A 20,487-nucleotide genomic window follows, 5' to 3' on the forward strand; every position below is an offset into this window, starting at 1 on the left:
ACTTTGAAAATTTCAGCCATATCAGTCGACTACTTTTAGAGTTTTGCGAGCGCAAACATATGCAAGCTGATTTTTTTTAATATACGTACAAGAAGATATCATGTTTCAACACGCCGCTATTTCCCACAGTGGGATTTGGCCTTCTCTAAAAATTTGTCTACAGTTCTTAGATCAATCGTCTTCCACACAGTCAGTCCACCTCTTCCTCAGTTTGTCACTTCCACTGGTAATAGAAACAAGGGAGATGGGTCCTGAGCCAATATTAGTACGAAACTGCACACAAAAGTGTCGCCAACTCCGTTCACCCATACTAATCAAAATCACATCTTTGCACAGTAGCGCCCTGCCTTTATTTCAACCTACACACCAAACTCATAACTTTCATTGGTTCTGCCGCTTCGATAGATAATCTGTATTAGAATCCTAAATTTTCCCCAACCCCCTGCATACGATAGGTACTCAAGAAAGAACGAAATAAACATTGTTCATTTCGACATCCTGGAGTGATTTTCCTATAAATTAGCTACTGTATTTTTAATATGGTGATCTGTGGAACGTACCTAGCCCCCGTGTAAAAACCAATAAATCGTTCTTTTTTCCAGATGGAGAAGTTCCGTCAGCTGGCGGATAGCTCAGACGGCATGATAGTCGACAACTTCAGACATCTACAACCGCTCTACAACAGACGGGTGTTCGTCCGAACAGTCCACAGCAGCTCGGCCAAGTTCATCAAGTACAACAATGTCCACTACACCAAGTGGGACTGGTTGGGCCCCGATGCGTCCTTTGATGATGAAAGCGAAGAAAACGAAATTGATGATGACGAGTAAAGAATTCGATATAAATTGATAAAAAAATTTTTTTTTAAGAATATTTAAGTAGAAGATTTTAAAACGCATGGCGCTCCATAATGACATTAAAAACAATGATAAAATAATTGTATCTGTTAGAAAAACCCTTGAGAAAAAAAGGGATTTGAACCAATACTATCTCCACCTCGCCTAGAACATTGAATCAAGTAGGCCTCTCATTATATGACATTACTATATAGGAGAATCTTATGTAAATAGGAGGCCGACTTTTCAGTGTCCTGGCCTGAGTTGGTTGTTGAGTTTGAACAAATAACTTTTGATCAGGGTGTCTATTTTAACCACTAGCTGATGAAATTTTAAACAATGTTAATAATAAATTGCAAAAGCATCATAATAATGTATTGGAGAAACACAGCAGGTTTGAAGGTTTGTGCCGGGATGGTCCCGAGTTCTAATTACACTTATGGCTATAACCATTTTCATTTTGTGTTTTCAAAATACATTATGATTCATAGTTTTAAACATTGCTTCAATATTTAACTTGGGATGTTTAGCATTTAAAATATTTGAAAGATTTACTGGAGGATTAATAATTTTGAATTAAAGAATTTCCTTCACAGTATCAAACAATTCTACGTGTTCTATGGCAAGGGTTCCCAAACGGTCGATCACGGAGCTAATTTTGGTTGATTATTTTTACCTCTTATTTTTTGATTGATTACCATTGTGATCTTTTAAAATAATTAATTTCCATAGCAACCTCTGATGAAAAAATTAATATCGTGGTCGTAAAATAATTTTTTTGCCAGATTTGTACAAGTTTTGAAGAGTTAAAAAAAAGCAGAAAAAATCTTTTTAAAAATCGATTCGTGTGAAAAGTAACTCCCAACCTCAAAGTTACATCAATCCGCGGTCTACAGTTTTTTTTGCAATATTATTGTTAAAAAAACAATTGTATTATTATTGTTTTGTTTTACTTATGCTTGGGACCAGTTTTACCTCGTTACGGGCATCTTCAGACTGAGCTGAATAGGGTGAAAACTCTAGGGTGATAGAACGGTTAAACCCTGGTCCCAAATAAATAAACGTGACATGTTTATAGTTCTTCTATCTTATTATAAAATTATGTTCTTATTTTTAAAAATAGAGAATGAGATTATCTTGAAATATGGAGTAAGTAATTATAAATATAAGTTACCGAACGATTCATCATTAAGCTAGAACGATTTTGAAAACTAAGCACTCTACTAGATTAAAAAAACATAATAATTATGCAGTACAAGGTAGGTATTTAAATATATTATTGCAAATTGAAGGTGCTATATAAATATATTAAAGAAAAATGTATCGAATTTAAAATTGGATTGCCGAGGGATTTCTAATGTGCCATTTTATCACTAAACTTTGTAAGTGTAAATTTTTTTGAAATAATATCACATCTTAAAAACCTTCATTATGTGATTAGCTTATTCATAAAAGTAGTTATTAAACACAAATGTAAAATTTGAAACACATACGTAAATAGATGTAAGAAAATAAACACTAAGACAAATAAATATGTCAAGTAAGAGAAATACATATTTTGTAGCATATGTATTAGAGTTAAAATGTTAACATTGGGATAATATTACATTCACAAATGTGTTACAATTTAGAAGTATTAATCTTAATATAGACATAATAATTAACAAATTTTACTGTAGGTGTAAGAAACTCATTTTTATATTCATATTAATATGTAATATTAGAAGTTAAGAACAATGAATTTATAAACAAACCACAATGTTGTGTCATTTAGAATAAGTAAATAAACGATTCTTGTGTAGAGTTTTGACATTTTTTTACAAAATTTTCACATTGGTTGCAATCAGATGAGTGTATCAAAACCACCCCAACCCAGGCCAGGACTCTGAATCTATCGGCCTCTTATTTATATAAGATCTTTCTATATCATTTTGTTTGTTTAATTATAGGAGACGGTTGATGTAAGGTTCCTGTGAGCACTTAGGCCATAGGCCCATTGTGCTATCATCTACTTGGGCTTTACCTCATTCCTTTAATATCCTTAATTACTATAACTTTGAATCCGGTCTCTTTTATAAATTTCACTGGGGTTGTTATTGGATATCTGGCTATGTTTCCTGGTTCTACAATGTGTCTTCCCAGGTATCTGAGCCTTGTTCCCAATAGGGTAGGACATTGGCACCAAAGGTGAATTGGAGTCTCTTCATCCTCTTCACATTTCCAGCATCTGTTGGTGTTTTCCACTCCCAACAACTGCATGTGTCTCCTGAGATGGTAGTGTCTCGTTAGTTGTCCTACCAGTTCCCTCAGTGAGTTTATGTCCATATTGAGTAGTTGTCTGGTTCGCCTTGGGTCTGGTCCGTTTATGAGTACTTTGGATTGCCTCATTCCGAGTGCACTTTCCCATTCCTCCCAGTGTCGGGATTTGACCCACCTTTCAATATGTATTCTTGTGTGGCAAGCTGCTACTCCTACGGCCGGCTTGGATCCCGCAAGAGGTGCTTTCGCCCCTTTCCTTGCTAGTCCATCAGCCCGCTTATTGCCCTCAATTCCATTATGTCCTGGTACCCAGATCAGGGTTATTTTATTGATGGTAGCAAATTCTTCAAGAATTGTCCTGCATTAAATCACCAGTCTGGAGTCAAATCGGTTACTTTCCAGTGCCATTAGGGCTGCCTGGCTATCAGAGCATTTGCCCATGTTCTTATTCCTGTACCCGATACATATGTTCTCCTGTGCACAAGCTAAGATGGCCTCCATCTCAGCTTGAAATACAGTGCAATGTGTTCCTAAGGGAATACTATCTTAGCTCTTGGAACCATTTAAACAGACCCCGGCCCCTGTTCCCTCCTCCATCTTGGACCCATCTACGAACCAGATTAGTTCCTGTTTGTGGGTAGGGCCTGGAACCATGGTCCCATTCCTTCCTATATAATTAATAATGTTATAAGCCATTCTACCTTATACCTACCTATAACTACTTCATCAAAACAATTTTAAAACATCTTAATTATACTAGAATAAAGCACTGTATTATCTCTTCAGTGGTCTTAATATAAGGATGAATGGTTTGTAACATAATTATATGGGAGGATCTTAAATAAATAAGAGGCCTGATATATTAATTCAGTGTCTTGGCCTAGGTTGAGGTGGTTTTGGTATTCTTGTAGAGTAAATGAATACATTATTAAGATGATATTCATTTTATAAAGGTTTAATAAAATTGAAAGCAACGAAGATCAACATCTTGTAGGTTAAGCTATTATGATTTACTATAAGAGGCCTAAGGGCTCGCTAACTTCAAGTAATATTATGAAACATACATTGGGCTGTTTAATTCGATAAAAACCTAACACTACAAACTTCGAACTGAGATACGAAAGATTGAGAATTAAACGAAATTTAGTTTATTGAAGAAATGTTATTATTACTAAAGATTCTAGAAAAATATCCATAAATAGAAGATAAAAGTGGGTAGGAATTTGTTGACTAGGAGTAAATTGCATAGTGATGCATATCCTTTAGAAAACAGCCCAATCGTAGACGGGTTGGTGTTGCTAACTATAAACTTTATATATCGTCGCAGTTCAGGCATAAATTACCAAAACACAGTGCATATTTTTGAGATACTGCAAATTTGAATGTTCAAATGTTACTATGTAACAAAAACATAAAAAATACAGTTTAAAAGTTTATGTAATAGAAAATTAAAAGTTTTATCTACCTGAATAATAACAGGAAAAAATTAAAAGCATTCTAATAAGATTATGGGTACTCTCAAAATATGTATAGAATCTTCACACCTATAGATAGCTAATATTGTCGAATAAAACATCTTTGACACGTTGCGATTTTGAATATTGAGTTGAATTATTGGTTTGCGCCCGTACATAAGATATATATTACTGAATAGATTGGTTTTTCTACCTATAAAGATCAAGTCTTAGAGAACGACATAAAAACCTATACACCATACAATGCGAACCAGCATAATAGAAAAGAATTCAAACATTAAAATAAAAAAATTTCTCTAACATACAAACTTAGATATCTCAAAACTGATGCATGCGGACTGGTGATTTACTGGTGACAATGTGGAGAGCAACAACTAACAGCCCAATCGTCAATCCTTTGAGCTTCATCAGGGTTATCGTTGGGTGTTTGGTGATGTCTTCTGGTTTCACAACATGACTACCCCGATATCCTTCTAGTCTTCTTAGATAATAGAAATGTTGGGAGATGGGCCATCAACCATATTAGTATGAAACCAGGCGCACAACGCGTGTCGCCAACATTATCCATACTATACTGCTAATAACAGCAGTGTCCCACCTTTTTTTTTACCTACACACCATTGCCTCCGCCCTTAATTCACGACTTTGCTGTTTTGATTGTTCGTGGTCATATTATCTATGTCTCCCTTTCTATTGTCTATGGGTACAAATATGACTTCCATTCCCTAAAGACATGAAAAGTGAGGTCTGAGCGTGCAACAGCCAAATTACGAAGTCAGTGCTGTCATCAACTAAACTTCACTGTTTAAAACAGTCTAATCACTCTGTTAATTTATACGTTTGCGGTAAAACAACATACAAATCAGCGGTAACAACGAGTATCAACAAGAATCGCCATCATTTGCAAACTGTCGTTGCTCTATTATGGCACTGCACTGACTTGTCACTCGACACCTCAAAACCAGTCAGGCAGTCTTTCTTCAGTCTCTCTACATTTCCTACAGCTGCTGGTGATCTTCACTACCAAAGTTTATAGAAGTTACAGTTGTAGAGTAAATAGGGAAGGAGAAGAAGAGAGAAGTGATAATAGTTTCAAGAGTTAAGCTATTCAGTGCTAGTCGCTGAACAAGTTACATACAAACATGTATTATTTCCAGAGGTAGAACTAAATTACGGCAATTTTATGTGTTTGTAACTAACTATTATTATTACTTATTTTCCTCAGGGCCTCGGGTGTGGAGTATTTTAAATATAACCTGGGTGAAAATAGGCAGAGCAAATATTTTATGTTAATAACTTTAATTTTAATGATGAATTAAAAGTTTTTAGTTTTATATGTGTCATTATGTACTTCTTTTGAGCATGGAAACCATTGTTATAATATGCAAGAGTTTTTATTTTTAGGGTGCTATTTTAAAATAAAATATTTTCAAGAAACAATTATTGGCTGATTTATTCACATTGATTTTATGATTTCAGAATATTATGTTACAAAATTCATTTTAAATTAAATAAAACACTCACATGAAGTAGGTTTGCTGTTACAAGTAACATATTTTTTAACAGCTTGATGATATTTATATAATATTAATTAACCGTGTTAACTTGAGGTATTTCACCACCTGTTAGTAAACGTTTGAGTAATTACTCAACAAGTAACATTAATCATAGGATTAACAAGGCAGTAAACCGGCGACTGTGTCACCACTGACAAACAGCTCCTAATTAGTTAATCGTAGGATTTAGCACCGAGTAGTGTAAAACAGAAATTTACTTGACGGGTATCGATACACAGCAGTGGTAAAACAGATATTATAGTTACTCAACGAGTAGCGCTAATCGACAGCTTACTGAGAGATGGTAAAATACCCTCTTACAGATTAATAAATTATAAGGAGATTGCGGAGACCTTTATCTATTCACAGAAAATAAATACTAATTATTGTCCTTTGTATAGATCAATAATAAAAAATCTAAAATGCGTGTTTTATTTTTTTAATAACAGCTATAATTTTTAACATCTAAATTTTGCACACTAAAAATGCATAACAATAATAATAACACGAAGCAAAGGAGAAAACATTTGAGATAAAATGGTATTTTAAATATGGAATGATCAATAAAGCGTACGTATTGATTCTATTTATGTATATTATATAATATATATTCATTTTATATTTAATACAAACTGTATACATTGTCATCTTTGAGGATGCTGTAGAGGTTATTTTACCTGGGTCTTAAAGATACCCATGTTGTAGGAGGGAGGAAACATAAAAGTCGGCAAATCATTGTACGTGTGCCGAAAGGATCTATGATGGTATTTGGTTCTAGTTGTATTATATGAAGAAAATAATATTTGATAAATTATATACAATGAATTATAATACTGCTACTTTATACAACAGTACCGCTACCGGGACATTATTGTTGGCGGACGAGGTCATCTGGGTTGAACATTCCCTGGAAAATAAAACATTTACATTAGATATCACTAGGCAATATTACAACTATGTACACTGAAAATGTTTATCTTGATTCGAAATTTATGTTTGATGTATCATTAACAGTGAATTACTGAAAATGCTGGAAGAAATCTGGATAATTCACAGAACACATCAAAGCCATTCCAAAACCCCTAATCGATTGTAAACTTACACAAATATTGTTTTATTAAAGTTAAATATATGTTTACAAGACAATGTTTTATGCAAAGCACTAAGGATAACAAATTATTATAAGCAAAAATTATTAGCTTGAACAAACAAATATAAATTGAAAAAATCTTCCGAGAAAAAATAAATGGCGCCGACAGGAAATGAACCCACACCTTCTGAATGGCGGTCAGGTGCACGGAACCACTGTGCTATGCCAGTTTATTTTTAACCGCCAAATAATTCAATAAATACTAGTATTTCAATCAACAATTATAGCTTTTTGAATTTTTTCACCTGAAAACAACAAGGTATTGTTGTTGAGGGACATCATACTAAGGGGAGACTGGTGGGGATTTAATAAGTCAACGAAACATGCCTTTGAAAGAAGAATGGTTTTACAATTGAAGAAGACATGGTCAAAAGTTTCCCCCTCCACACCACACCGACAGAATGAAGAATGAGACGGTAAAGTGGATCAGTTTTCTTTTGCGTGTAAAAGCCGCTAACTTGTTTTCAGAGGTGGCTAAATTCTTTTCATTTGTCAACAACCAAACTTTAATATTATGCAAGGTCAAATTTAATTACTTCGCAGGATGCGATAAATTTTTGTGTGATAAATATGTAAGAAAATCGTCCGCAAAATAAAGTCGCTTGATAGATGAGGGGATTACAATGTCTAAATCACTTATATAAATATTAAATAGCAATGGACTGATTACAGAGCCCTGGGGTAGCCCTTTCCATACTTTGCACTTCAATATTTTTGAGGAAATGTGGATAATAATGTATCTGTCTGTTAGCAAGTTGACAAGAAATAGAACTAATTTTATAAGGATTTTTATTTTTATTAATTTTTCTCTATGCTGACGAAAGATTTACCAAAATGGCGTGAAGTAACAGAATCGTGGGGCGGCAGCAAGTGAAATGTCAGATTGATGTAACCAAACACAAAAAAATACAAACTGATGCTATCTACTTTCTACGACATGATAACTTATTTCAAATGATAAAACATCTCGATCACGACACAAGAAACATTATTTGCCAGTCTTGAAAAAAAAATATTTAGAATTTTTAAGAAATAATCAGAATGGATTCATTTCTTTGATGAAGGCATTAATTTAATAGATAAAAAATAAATAAGAAATACATTGTAACGTCAAAGAATTGTGCAAGTTTGGATTGCCACGGTAGTGCCTGATTATTGTTTTGTTGAGAATTTTTTCGGGTGGCTGCCCTGCGATCGGTTGGACGGGCGAGCAAAAATAACGCGGGTAGGTAGATTGGGGAACAATACGAGAGACGACAATTCCGCGGTGCGCGTGGCGTTTTGCGAGAAAAAATGTAGATTGAAAATAATAATAAAGATCACGCGGATACCATGAACCGATCCTTCGGAGACTTTCAGTGTAAATTTACAATACACAAAAGAGACGTTTTGACTCCTGCGCGAGATCAGCCGGTTTTTAGTTCGAGTGTGGTTGTTCGGTGAGATTGAAATGTTGAAGGATACAGCTTTTCCGTGTAGACTAACCAAACATAAAACAAACGTTTTGACTCCTGTGTGAGATCGGCCTGTTCTTTGTTCGAGTGTTGTTGTTTGAAGAGATTAAAATATACAATCAGTTATTTGGAATAAAAAATGGTTTTATTTGTGAGTGGTTTTGAAGAGTAATAATGCCTTGGAGACTACACTGGATTACCAAGCATGCTGTCGGGGTGACGCAAAGATGAAGCATCATTGTCCCATTAAACGTTCAATGGATGCTGATTAATTGAGGATGGCTTCGCGCACTCCTTCCCTTGAATCTCTACCCGGAGCTAACTCATACGGATTTCGTGGAGACCTGTCGTCCTGCTCACCGCTGGCGGACTCTCCAAACACCTTCAAACATGATCAAGGTTCTTCAATGCTTTTATACATTATGTCTCCTTGCCTTAGCCCCATAATAGTCCTGGTGATTGACAAGGGTCCATGCTCATCAGACGGGACATCAGACGTGACAACATCCATTGATTAAACACAACACAAAAGACGTTGAAATAAAGTAATAGACTATTGGAATATGCCTCAGATTTTAAGTGGTTCCGTGAAATATGAGATCAACAAAATGACATAAAAGTAATTATAATAAAATAACTATAATCCGGTCGGTGGCCGAATTGACATCGCGCTTGGGTCTCACTCGGGCGTAGTGTGTTCAATTCCTCGGCTGGCTAAGTCCTCCATCACAACACAAGCAACATTTTCAGCTTACTGTGGTGGTAGTAGGAGATTTTCAAATATTGTCAGGTTATTCGTAACCCGGGAATGTTTGTCTTTCTTTTTAAAAAAAAATAAAATGTTTTCAATACCACTTTATAGTATGTATTGTCAATATATAAAACCAACCGGTTTCGGTTCACTAGTAGCATCTCTACCTAGTAACAACTAAACCTTGATTTACTCACGCTGTGAACATTTTTAATTGGAGTGATAATATATATGCACCTCTCAGAGCCAATTTCATTAATGTAATGATTGTTAACACTCTGTAAGTGTTTCAAACAATAAAAAAATAGAAAATCATTATACATACACGGACAACTACATTATCAAGTTTAGATAATGTAAGAATAGAAATACACAGCACGGTCTAGTTCACAACAGGACGTATGGTCACATTAGGCGTCCTTGAAATTGTTTCTAATCCTCTGCATGCATGTCATACAGTATCCCGAAACGCTTTCCTCTAACCATCCCACTTCCAAATCATCGAAGTGTCTCTTTCACTTCATGTCCCTTTCTTGTTCATTATGCTTACATTGAACTGGAATTCTTTTAGGATCTCCTCATTCATAATAATACTATGTTCGTTCATGGTTTTAGTTACAAAATGGATTGGTCTGAAATTCTATGTATATTACAAATATCAGGCCATTGACAAATTAGTTGGCATCTTAATAATAAATAAATGATATACGCTCTGCGTGTCAACGCGTTATGCACCTGATTAAAAGAGATTTCATTGCCAGCAACTGGACATTTACTGAATAATTTTTTCCGCCGCATTACACAATGTCTAAGACAGATGTTGTGTCTAGTATTGGTAATATATAAATACAAAGAATAATTACCCTGGCGCGACGAAGGATAGAATCCTTGCTGGCGTCATATGGATGGTCCTTGGAGGGAATCTCCAGGATAGAGGGGACGGGCTGCGTGTGTCCGTCAATCACGTGACGAATTAGCTCCGCCACATTCTGGTTGATCAGGATTATGTCAATGTCGTCCCTCTTCAGGAAACGCTTGAAGCAATCTTCAATCTCACTCACAGCGGTGTCTGAAAAGATTATTGTGCAAAATAATTATATTCGCACTGTTCTTGATAGCAGCAGCAAGTTTCCGTGATAGATTATTGATATAGATTGTCAATAAGTATAACATTCTCGGTACTAGGGTACATTGATCTGCTGTTAGGGTAACATAAGTTATGTACAGGTTGAATTCAGTAAATAAAAATCAGATAAATGTAATCTAACATTCACCTATGTACGCCAAATGTCACTGACAGCTTAAAATAACTTCACTTACTTTTGTCGACGACCATAAAATTTGGGTGCCTGTTTTTGTTGATTTCTCCAACTCCTCCCAGCAAAAATCCAACGCAGGTGTCCTGAAAACAAAAATATGTATTTTGTGTATTCAGAAAATTAATAACTTTGAGAGTTTATACGTGCAAATTCTGAAAAAATTGTAAAATTCAATTCGATGGGGAAATTAAAAATGCTTTAATTTGACGGATAAACAGTCATCTAAATCGTGTTTTGTAAATGCACACTAACCTCATCTCCAATAACACTGATTAATTTTCCCTTTGCAGCGGAGTGGAGAGCCATTTTTATATAATTTTAAGGGAGTGTTCAATAAATTCGAAATGAAAACAATCCTGTGACAAGTGACGGACTCGCGAGCTCAAATCACCTGACTCCGTGATTTTAGAATCTCGAGTTAAGGAAAAAATTATTCAACAATAGCAACACCTAAGACACTGAATTCTTTGAATAATTAATTAAAAAATGAAATACATTTAAAAACATATAATTTTGTATGATTTGCTTAAAATTGATGATGAATAATATTTTGTAATTCTAAAGACAAAGATGTTGAATTGTGATTTGGTTTTATCAAGTAGGTACCTTCATGATGGAAATTATTCCGGCGTCACTGTAGACAGTATTGTGAAATGGCGGTAAATTAGAATCTTCGATCGATAGCTAAAAAGAAATTGAAAAATACATTTTTTTTACCTTAACTCCACGCAGGAGGCCCTAAAGAAAATGATTTACCTTTGAGGATGCTGTGTGGGGGGTCTTTTGTGGAAAGGAGAGTGATACTAGGTCTTGAAGAGACCATGTTGTAAGAAGGAGGAAACACAGAGGTCGGCAAATTATTCTACACCCGAGTTGTTGAACTCAAGAACGAGTCGTAGGAACGACCCATTCTGACGTGGCAAATGACAACTGTATTAAGTCAGGAGAATCTATCAAACGGACAGCATGCTTCTGCATAGATTGGAGGGTTTTTTTAAAGGTATTTTGGGGCTCCAGACAAGAGGTGGCTGCCAAATTCAACTGGGGCGGACATACAATTTGTAAAGGGCTAGCAGTTGTGTACTGTTCAAGCATCTACAGACTTCGTACAGTAAGCTCAGCTTAAGAGAGGCTAACTTATCCCTGGCTTCTATGGAGCCCCTGTAGCTGAACTGGTCACTTATAGTTAAACCAAGCATATCAATGGAATGCGTGTAGGGAAGATTGCTTCCGTTAAAGGAGACTAGATTTTCATTTTGATCCCTTTTAGACATGATTGGGTCTTTTGAAAAATTAAATTCGATGATGTTATTTTTACCCTTAGAACAAACCCTTTCGAGGTACTGTCCATTCTCTACTTTAAAGCCATCAGAGTAGTTGGAGTTTGTGTGCCTTTTCAGGGCTTGTCAAACAAAAAGTTACCATGAACGGTACTGTCATCTGCGTAACAATAAATTGGTGCACAAGTCAAAAGGTCAGCATTTATTGAATGCGAGGAAGAGGTGAAACTTGTCAGCAACTGTCTGAATCGTACTCTCACTTAAAAATTCAGCAATCCACGTACCCAGTTATGTAGGAAGTCCATAAGAAGGTAGTTTGTTGATAAGTCCTCGGTGCGAGAACCGGTCAAAGGGCTTCGAAATTTCCAGCCCGACCATTTGTGTCTCACTGTGATGTTCCAGGCACCGCCTCCAAACATGCTCTCATACGCAAGAGGACCACCGCACGAACAGTTCTGCAGAGATCCGTATTGACGGTCGTTGATAATTTCGTTCTCCTCGAGGCGTGCAAGCAGTTTGTCATTGATCACACGTTCCTTCACCTTAGAAAGAACTGATGTCATCGCTATGGGGCGGTAGTTGGCCACGTTGGAGCGGTCACCTTTCTTGGGAGTAGGATGAATTACCGCTTTTTTCCAACCTGAGCTATTTCTGCAATACCAGGGCAGGTATTCTGTCAGGTACACTAGTTAAAATCAAGCCCCCGTAAGACACGGAGTACATCCCAATGCCAGATCCTCAGTTTTTTCATACAGAAACCGCAGTGAGGCAGGATAGCACCCCAATCATCATTTTACATACATATATTATAAGGGTGGCACACATCATTACACAAATTTTGCCACTATGTAGTAAGTTGAACAGGGTAGTATATTAGATCAAAGCAAATCCAATTAATCAGTTACTTCTGACAAGTGAACAATGTTTCATATATCACAAATTGTTCAGTATCTTTAACCACGTTTTAACACCTTTATACGGTGTTAAAACATGTCCAGCAAAGATAATCCATTCTTATATTATTTACAGTGCTTATTCTACAATTAAGTATGCCTAGCAGGATACGTCTTATAAAATTGTACTACGGCTCATTTTCAACCCATAAAGTAATATTAATAAAAAATACTACCATCTTCAATAAGATTCATTGTATTTCACAAGAGAAGCAATAATTAAATAACAGAAATACCAAAGCACTAATGAAAATAATAAATTTTAATCAAATACTTTTGCAACTACAAACATAGAAATAGGGGTACAAAACAATAACATGAATAAACAATATAAATTTTTAGAATATTTTTATTAATTCAATCTATTCATTTTTTAGTTTCTTTAGTTGGCTCGGTAGCAGCGGGTGCGGGGGCTGCAGGGGGCGTGTTTGCGAAGGATTCTACAGATTCGTATGCCGACTTGCACCACTTGGTCACATATTCCGGAGAATCCACGATAAAGGCGAAGGTATTCTTCACTCCGCTATTCCAGTACACCCTTCCTATGTGTGAGAATTCACTAGAGTTTGGTAAATCTGGCAGCTGAAATGATGAAAGAGGAATTTTATGTTCACTAGAAGTTCAAATAAATGATATATAACATACGTTACATGCACTTAAACTAGGAGACCCACAGCTAACTTTACTTCGATAGCTATATTGTTGTATCAACGATTAGTAACTCATAATGTTAGCTGAAAATACACTCGGCGTCACAAAAAATTGCACCTATGGCAAAATCTTATGAGACAGTAAAGCGATCGTCTCTTTCGGACGTTCAGCGTCGTCGCCCTGATCCACACTTCCGGATGAAGCCACTGGTCTCGTAAAAATTGTTGGAAAAACCGTTGAATGGCAAAACTGCTTAGTTTGGTTGCCGAGCAACATCATACTGTCGCATTCCTGATTGCGGTAGTGCCATCGCTTGAGCGGCTTCATCAGCAGTGGTGTCCATTTTAAGGGGTTGTTTTATAGCACTAATTATTCACATGTGTCCTCTTCAACGTTCGGATAGTGAATGACCTACATTTGACTTGAACTGCTCCTTATATACCCCAGGAAGGTGACACAAGTTGTGGCACCTGTAAAGAGTATATATGTGCAAAATTTTTTTAACATTCACGTTAACAATTTATAAAGACACCGTTTTGCAAAAAACAAATAAGTTATCATGAAAATAGAAACAGCTGGCGGACAGAGAACATTTTGTATCGGTGCTCCGAGAGTTAATGGGAAAAAATAGACATTTTGCTTTCTTGAGATGCTGTTCCCCAGAGGTACAATATGAAGGCCAATTTATTTATTAATTTATGTAAAATATTGAAAGAGTGGGTACTTTACAATGAAAAAAAACTATTCATTGAGTTAAAAAAAGGCAAAAATAATAAGGGGATACTTAAACACAATATTACACTGTAGGCTGATTGCATTAGAATAATCTTGAAGCAGTTAGTAGACATAACATAGCCATATAAATTTGTCAAAATGATAATAAGAATAAACTGAAGTATTGACAATAATACAAGCGTACCGAAAAGGGAAGTTGGTCAGTTGCATCTTTGACGTACGGACACACATTTGTTTTGATTGTGTTGTAGAGCTCTGCTGTAGTTTCACTGTCCTTCCACACTCCCTGGTCTGCTGTGTAATAAATGGCTCCTGCGGCCAACCCACCCTTGACTGCAAATCTAAAACAAAAAATAATTTATCACAACAGTTTCAAAATAAAAAGCAGAAGTCCGTGTTGTGATTAGTACATTGAAAGATCGTCAAACTAGATGAATACTAACAATGTCGCTTCATTTAATAAATAAATATAAAACAAAATACATAATGGAGGTTAAGATTTTGACAGTTCATAATCTATGATGTTTTTATATTTACTTACTTAAACATTGTTGCAAATCAATGTAAAATCGTTCGTTTAAATAAATGAGGAATCGAAAATATTCACTGTTATCTATAGAAATAATCTAAAACATTTTCTGCAAAATTCTTTGCAAAAATGATCTAGCCGTGTTTGAAAAATTATGTAATATGGAAATTGGTAGCCCTGATTTTTGACATTTCACGAGAAAATAGTATTGCGAGCAGCGCCAAACTACGTTAATTTTACGGTATTTAATAATAACAAAGTGTAAATAATTTATTTTCAATGTCAGCTGTGTTTATTGGAACGTTCGGCAATCTGCTGGAGTCTAAGTCAGCGTTATTACTGAAAAGCAGGATTAAAATCATGTCGGACTCTCGCCCTTCAAGTGACATGGCCAAGTTTCGGAGTATTCTGAAGGAGTCGAAAAACGTCCTGATCCTTTCGGGAGCTGGCATGTCAGCTGAGTCTGGTATTCCGACGTTCAGGGGCGAGGGAGGGTACTGGCGTAAATATGTCGCCACCAATTTGGCTACCCCTCAAGCTTTCAAAGCGAATCCCAGCTTGGTTTGGGAATTTTACCATTACAGAAGGGAATTCGCTAGGCAAGCTCAACCTAATCCTGTAAGTGTAAAGATTGTTAATCCTTTGTATTATTGTGAGTGGTATATCTATGTATCTGGGGTTCTTAGGCGGGCCACATACAGCTACATTTCACACATAGCTTTAGCTTCGTTCACTATGAGCTGCAATACACATCAGCACAGCGGGCCACACGCACAGCTGCGTGGGTATGTAACGTCGTAGGTACACGCATGGGCTGCAGCGGCAGAGTGAAACTTGCGGGGCCCATAGCGGTCATGTTATGCACGTTTCTCTCCCCGCACACGCCTTTTCCTTTAAAGAGTTTGTTTTTTTTTGATAAAGCATCCCGAAAATGGGCGTTTTCCTGGCGTAGCTCAGCTAGCGATGTGTGACCATATCACTGTATCAAGCCACATAGCTTTTCTGTCAATCATGGCCTTCGTACACAGCTATCTGTGGCCCGCTTTACTTACGTATACTTGTAATGTTGACTACTGAAGGTTTTCATACATAGGTACATCAAAAACACTCTGTGAAGATCATCGGTCATATTTATATACACCGTCTTCACAGTGTCTTTCACGTTTTGTTCACACATACCTTTATCTTATATCATTGTGCATTACATCACCACATTGACTAGACATTACCTGCATCTATAAACCTCTAAATGTTATATTTTAGGGACATATTGCTGTGGCAGAGTTTGAGAAGAAGTCTCTCAGGGAAGGAAGGGGTGTTACCATTGTTACACAGAATATTGACAATTTACACGCCAGAGCTGGCTCACAAAACATTGTAGAGCTCCATGGCAATCTCTACAAAACTAGGTGCACCAAATGCAAGAATATTGAAGTTAATAATGATAGTCCTATTTGCGAGGTATGTACAATTAATAATATAAGAATGATCTTTGTATTTTATTTTAATATCTATCTATCAGCATCGGCCGTGAGCCTAACGGCGCTTGTAAATACCTCAAGGGTGCTGTATTATCAGTGCCTAGGCAAGTTGGCGTCCGGAGCGGACTGCTCCAATTGCGCCTGAAGGACCAGCCCTGATCACCATTATGTGAATTCACAATAATGTATGCTCTTTCCTTCTTCGTTGCTTTCCCATTTCTATTTTATTTAATAGTTCTCATCGAATATTATAGATGGCAGCACTTTCGATTTAGCTAGCACATGGAGCAAGTATGTGCAGACATCAAAGTGTTAATACAATACAAATTTAATTAATTTTTTATTGAAATGTATGTATTTTTCCTGGGGAAAGTCATCAAATTAATGAATGACCTTTATTTTTGCTACACTCTTCCATTGTAGCCTTAACAGAATACCTAGGGCCATCTTAACCTAAGAGATAACTTGATGTGCAGGCCCTGCGAGACAAGGGGGCCCCCGACGCAAATGCCGTCTCCTCGGATATTCCACTGGAATTACTCCCGCGATGCAAAGTACTCGATTGCGGGGGATTGCTCAGACCCCATATCGTTTGGTTTGGAGAAAACTTGGAAGGTGACATCATAGACCGAGCACGTAAGTTTTATCAAATACCCTAAAACAATAATAACACGCCGAGCAGGTAAGTAAAAGTGGCAGTATTTACTCAACACTAGCCACTATAGGCGTTTCTGTATTATGTTGATATTCCTTCCAGTCAATGGCGGCAAATAATTGAATTTATATAGCACTCGGTGGCAAAGTTTTGCGCTTTCTAATTTGTATTTTGATCAATATTGATTAAAAAATGTACAACAAGATGTGCAAAAGGCAGTATGTAGGAGTTACCTGATATATTTTTTAAAATAACTAAATCCAGAATTTATTAACGTAAAATAACGAAAATACTTTAAAATGTATGAAAGAAAACCAACCCGCAGAACTCTCGCCGCTAGGATGTCCCAGTGTAGCATATTGCCATCATAAAGTATGGGAAATGTCAGAAGTTGGAGGAAGTGTCTCTATTCGTACGTATTTGGTTTACATATTACCTTTCATTTTTGGTATAATTTTTCAGATTTTTTGTTCCTTCCCTCTATCATATGGGTTTGTTCAAGACGCAGGTTTATTTTCCTTAAAACGACCCCTAACCAGGCCTTGATGGAAATTCCAGGGACTGCATTGCAAAATTATGTGATTCGTTGGCGGCTAACCCCGTATGCGAATTGTACCGGACGTTGTACCTCGACCGACTTTAAATTAATTTGCATAAATTTGAATTTATGCAGAGGTAGTTCCTTTACAAACTTACCTCTGCGCATCTTCGAATTTATGCAACAAATTCCTTCTCTAAACTTGTATAAACTGTAAAAATTGATTAATAAATAAAACCACGGGGTCAAGCAGTCATCATTATAGACAAAAAACAAAGGCTTGACCCCCCAAATACCCTCTTATAATTAAAATACCTAAATGTTCAAAATTTGTACAAAAACATGGATGACTTGCATGAAGTTTGAATTTGTGCAAACGCAGTTTCCTTTACAAAACTCGCCGTTTGCACAAAATCGAAATTTATGCAAAGCTTCCCTTTAAAATATCTATATGTAAATGTCTATTTGTGCAAACTCACAAAATATCTGAAAATAAAATATGACCCGGGCAGGCGGATTGAGGAAACAGTCAGGGGACTCAGGCAATTTCGTCCGCTAGCACGTTGTGCAACAACGGCGCGTTCATCGCTCTGCCGAAAAGGCGGACAAATTGCACAATTCCTCAGAGATCCAGAAACCATCGCCTCGACAACATCTCTGATGTCACTTTTAAGTTTCATTATACATAATACATACATTGTGCCAAAATGTGCTGCTTGATGAGATAGATTGCGTTTAAAAGGCCATTGTTACCACATTGTGCCAAAATGTGCTGCTTGATGAGATAGATTGCGTTTAAAAAGCCATTGTTACCACATTGTGCTGCTTGATGAGATAGATTGCGTTTAAAAGGCCATTGTTACCACATTGTGCCAAAATGTGCTGCTTGATGAGATAGATTGCGTTTAAAAGGCCATTGTTACCAGTAGCTGCTATGTCAATTTATCCATTTTCCTTTAGTTTTCCTAAAAAAGTCAGCACAAATCAATTTAATTGTCCTTTATTTTTGCAGATGCAGCATTGAGCGAGTGTGACGTTTGTCTCATCATCGGCACCTCGTCTGTGGTGTACCCCGCCGCCATGTTTGCCCCTCAGGCCGCTTCTAGGGGCATACCTGTTGCGGAGTTTAACATAGAGGCCACCTCGGCCACTGAAAACTTTGGCTACTACTTCGAAGGCAAGTGCGGAGAAACAGTTCCCAAAGTCCTGGATATATGAAAACCTATTTACTAAACACTGAACTTAACAATGCTGACCTTTTCAACGCAATCTATATCCCATTACGCGACACATTTTGACACAGTGTATGACGTATTTTAGTGAAAATTCTTGGATCACATTTGTGACATTGCATACAGAGATAGCTGCTGATACATGCGACAGCCGCATAGAGAAGGATAAAGAAGTTCTCAGAGACGAGTAGTAGCAATACATAATTTATCCATATTAGCTTTATGTAAATAAATAAGCATAGGAAAAACACACTAATATTATTTATGTAAAATATATTATTATTTAAGAAGTACCTACCTATTTATTAATAAAATTTTAGACAAATAAGCTACAAATACTGAAAGTGAATCTTATCAAAAATGTAATTCTCAAACATAATATTTCACATTTTTGCTATGATTTCAACTCTGGAAAGACTATATTTGTGTGGAGCAACACTGGCAAAGAATGTGTTATTAAGATTATAAGTAATTTCACATTGGCGCCTTAGTAGTGCGATTCAGTCACATACATCGTAGCCCTGCAATTTACATACAAAACAAGGTACGCAGCTGAGTCACCAATGTGAAACTAGCCTAAAATAAAACTTTCACTTGCTTTAGTACAAAGTATTCGAAATGAAACTTACACTGTTTAGTCTATCCAGCGTTGATAATACATAAATATTATAATATGTACTATTTTTTGGAACGGTTAAGTTTGTATAATTTTTTAAACTTATATTTCACATTAAATAATTATCATTTAAATTAAAACAAAAATTGTGATACATAAAATAATGTGTTTTTATAAAAAAATCTATGGTTTATCCACATGTTAATATAGTCATAAAAATACTGAAAAGGTTTAAGTTGTTACAAATGTATAAATAAAATATCCATTATTAAGTGATACTTGTTTCAATTATATCATTTTATGTTTGATTATTGTATTCACATTGTATATTGCAAATTATTATTGATTGGACTGTAATCGGCATGCAAAGATTACATTGGAATGCTGCATAATATTTGCACTTTGTAGGGTTAATCTAGAGGCATATATTATGTTAAAATGATTAAAACAATTTGATGATGATGATTTCAAGCAAATTTTCCATTCTGAATGTTGATTTTTCACCACGGCGATACAGAGAGTGTCTACCACTCTCTGTTATTATCAGAGATGTGCAAAATGGATACCCAAAACCATTTGAAATGCAAAATGGAAATGGGTCAAAACTTTTCCATTTGAAAATGCAAAATGCAAAATGGTTTTTAGAAAAGCATTTCAAATGCAAAATGCAAAATTTTCAAAATGCATTGAAAATGCAAAATGGTTTCTCAGGTCAAACAATTAAAATAATTATAGAATTTTTAAACAATTTTGTCATTTAATAATGGACATCAATGTAGAACAAACATATTACATTATGGTAAATCCAAAAACACCACGACTACAGCTTATGAAACCACAAAAAATTTGCTCGGGACTAATAGTCCAAGCGATGACCGTAAAAATCCCATCCCATAGGCCACATGAACCAAATTAGTACTGGGCTTTAACCCCAAATGTGACCATTGGTATCAAAACTGGTCAACTCCACTTTAGGTGAATTTTCAGGAAACACCAAAACAAGTGCTGGATTTGACT

The 20,487-nt window shown here is 36.0% G+C and overlaps 4 protein-coding genes across 4 annotated transcripts in view; 2 read left to right on the forward strand and 2 right to left on the reverse strand.

Annotated features, from left to right (window-relative positions):
- Nucleotides 1-5,811, forward strand: part of CAH9 (Carbonic anhydrase 9) — a 66,162-nt gene extending 60,351 nt beyond the window's left edge. Inside the window, exon 5 of the mRNA XM_089632454.1 lies at nt 603-5,811. Within this exon, the coding sequence (XP_089488580.1) occupies nt 603-830 (228 nt within the window). The 3' untranslated portion in view covers nt 831-5,811. The remainder of the gene's footprint in view (nt 1-602) is intronic.
- A 738-nt stretch (nt 5,812-6,549) lies between these two features.
- Nucleotides 6,550-11,198, reverse strand: Vha14-1 (V-type proton ATPase subunit Vha14-1). The gene is made up of 4 exons (XM_089632456.1): nt 11,053-11,198; nt 10,802-10,883; nt 10,345-10,550; nt 6,550-7,033 (listed from the first exon to the last, which is right to left on the reverse strand). The coding sequence occupies exons 1-4, from the start codon at nt 11,104-11,106 to the stop codon at nt 6,995-6,997; spliced, it is 381 nt and encodes a 126-aa protein (XP_089488582.1). The 5' UTR covers nt 11,107-11,198; the 3' UTR covers nt 6,550-6,994.
- A 2,063-nt stretch (nt 11,199-13,261) lies between these two features.
- On the reverse strand, nt 13,262-15,114 carry LOC149423083 (MICOS complex subunit MIC13 homolog QIL1-like). The gene is made up of 3 exons (XM_089632845.1): nt 14,961-15,114; nt 14,604-14,760; nt 13,262-13,615 (listed from the first exon to the last, which is right to left on the reverse strand). Exons 1-3 carry the CDS (start codon nt 14,966-14,968, stop codon nt 13,400-13,402), a joined length of 381 nt encoding a protein of 126 aa, XP_089488971.1. The 5' UTR covers nt 14,969-15,114; the 3' UTR covers nt 13,262-13,399.
- Nucleotides 15,115-15,177: 63 nt separating this feature from the next.
- Nucleotides 15,178-20,313, forward strand: LOC149423084 (NAD-dependent protein deacylase-like). The gene is made up of 4 exons (XM_089632844.1): nt 15,178-15,566; nt 16,212-16,409; nt 16,906-17,065; nt 18,635-20,313. Exons 1-4 carry the CDS (start codon nt 15,228-15,230, stop codon nt 18,838-18,840), a joined length of 903 nt encoding a protein of 300 aa, XP_089488970.1. The 5' UTR covers nt 15,178-15,227; the 3' UTR covers nt 18,841-20,313.
- The last annotated feature ends 174 nt before the right edge of the window (nt 20,314-20,487 follow it).

The sequence above is a fragment of the Hesperophylax consimilis genome, chromosome 6 (assembly GCF_061612785.1).
Source record: "Hesperophylax consimilis isolate HC1 chromosome 6, BYU_Hcon_1.0, whole genome shotgun sequence".
Lineage (NCBI taxonomy): Eukaryota > Metazoa > Arthropoda > Insecta > Trichoptera > Limnephilidae > Hesperophylax > Hesperophylax consimilis.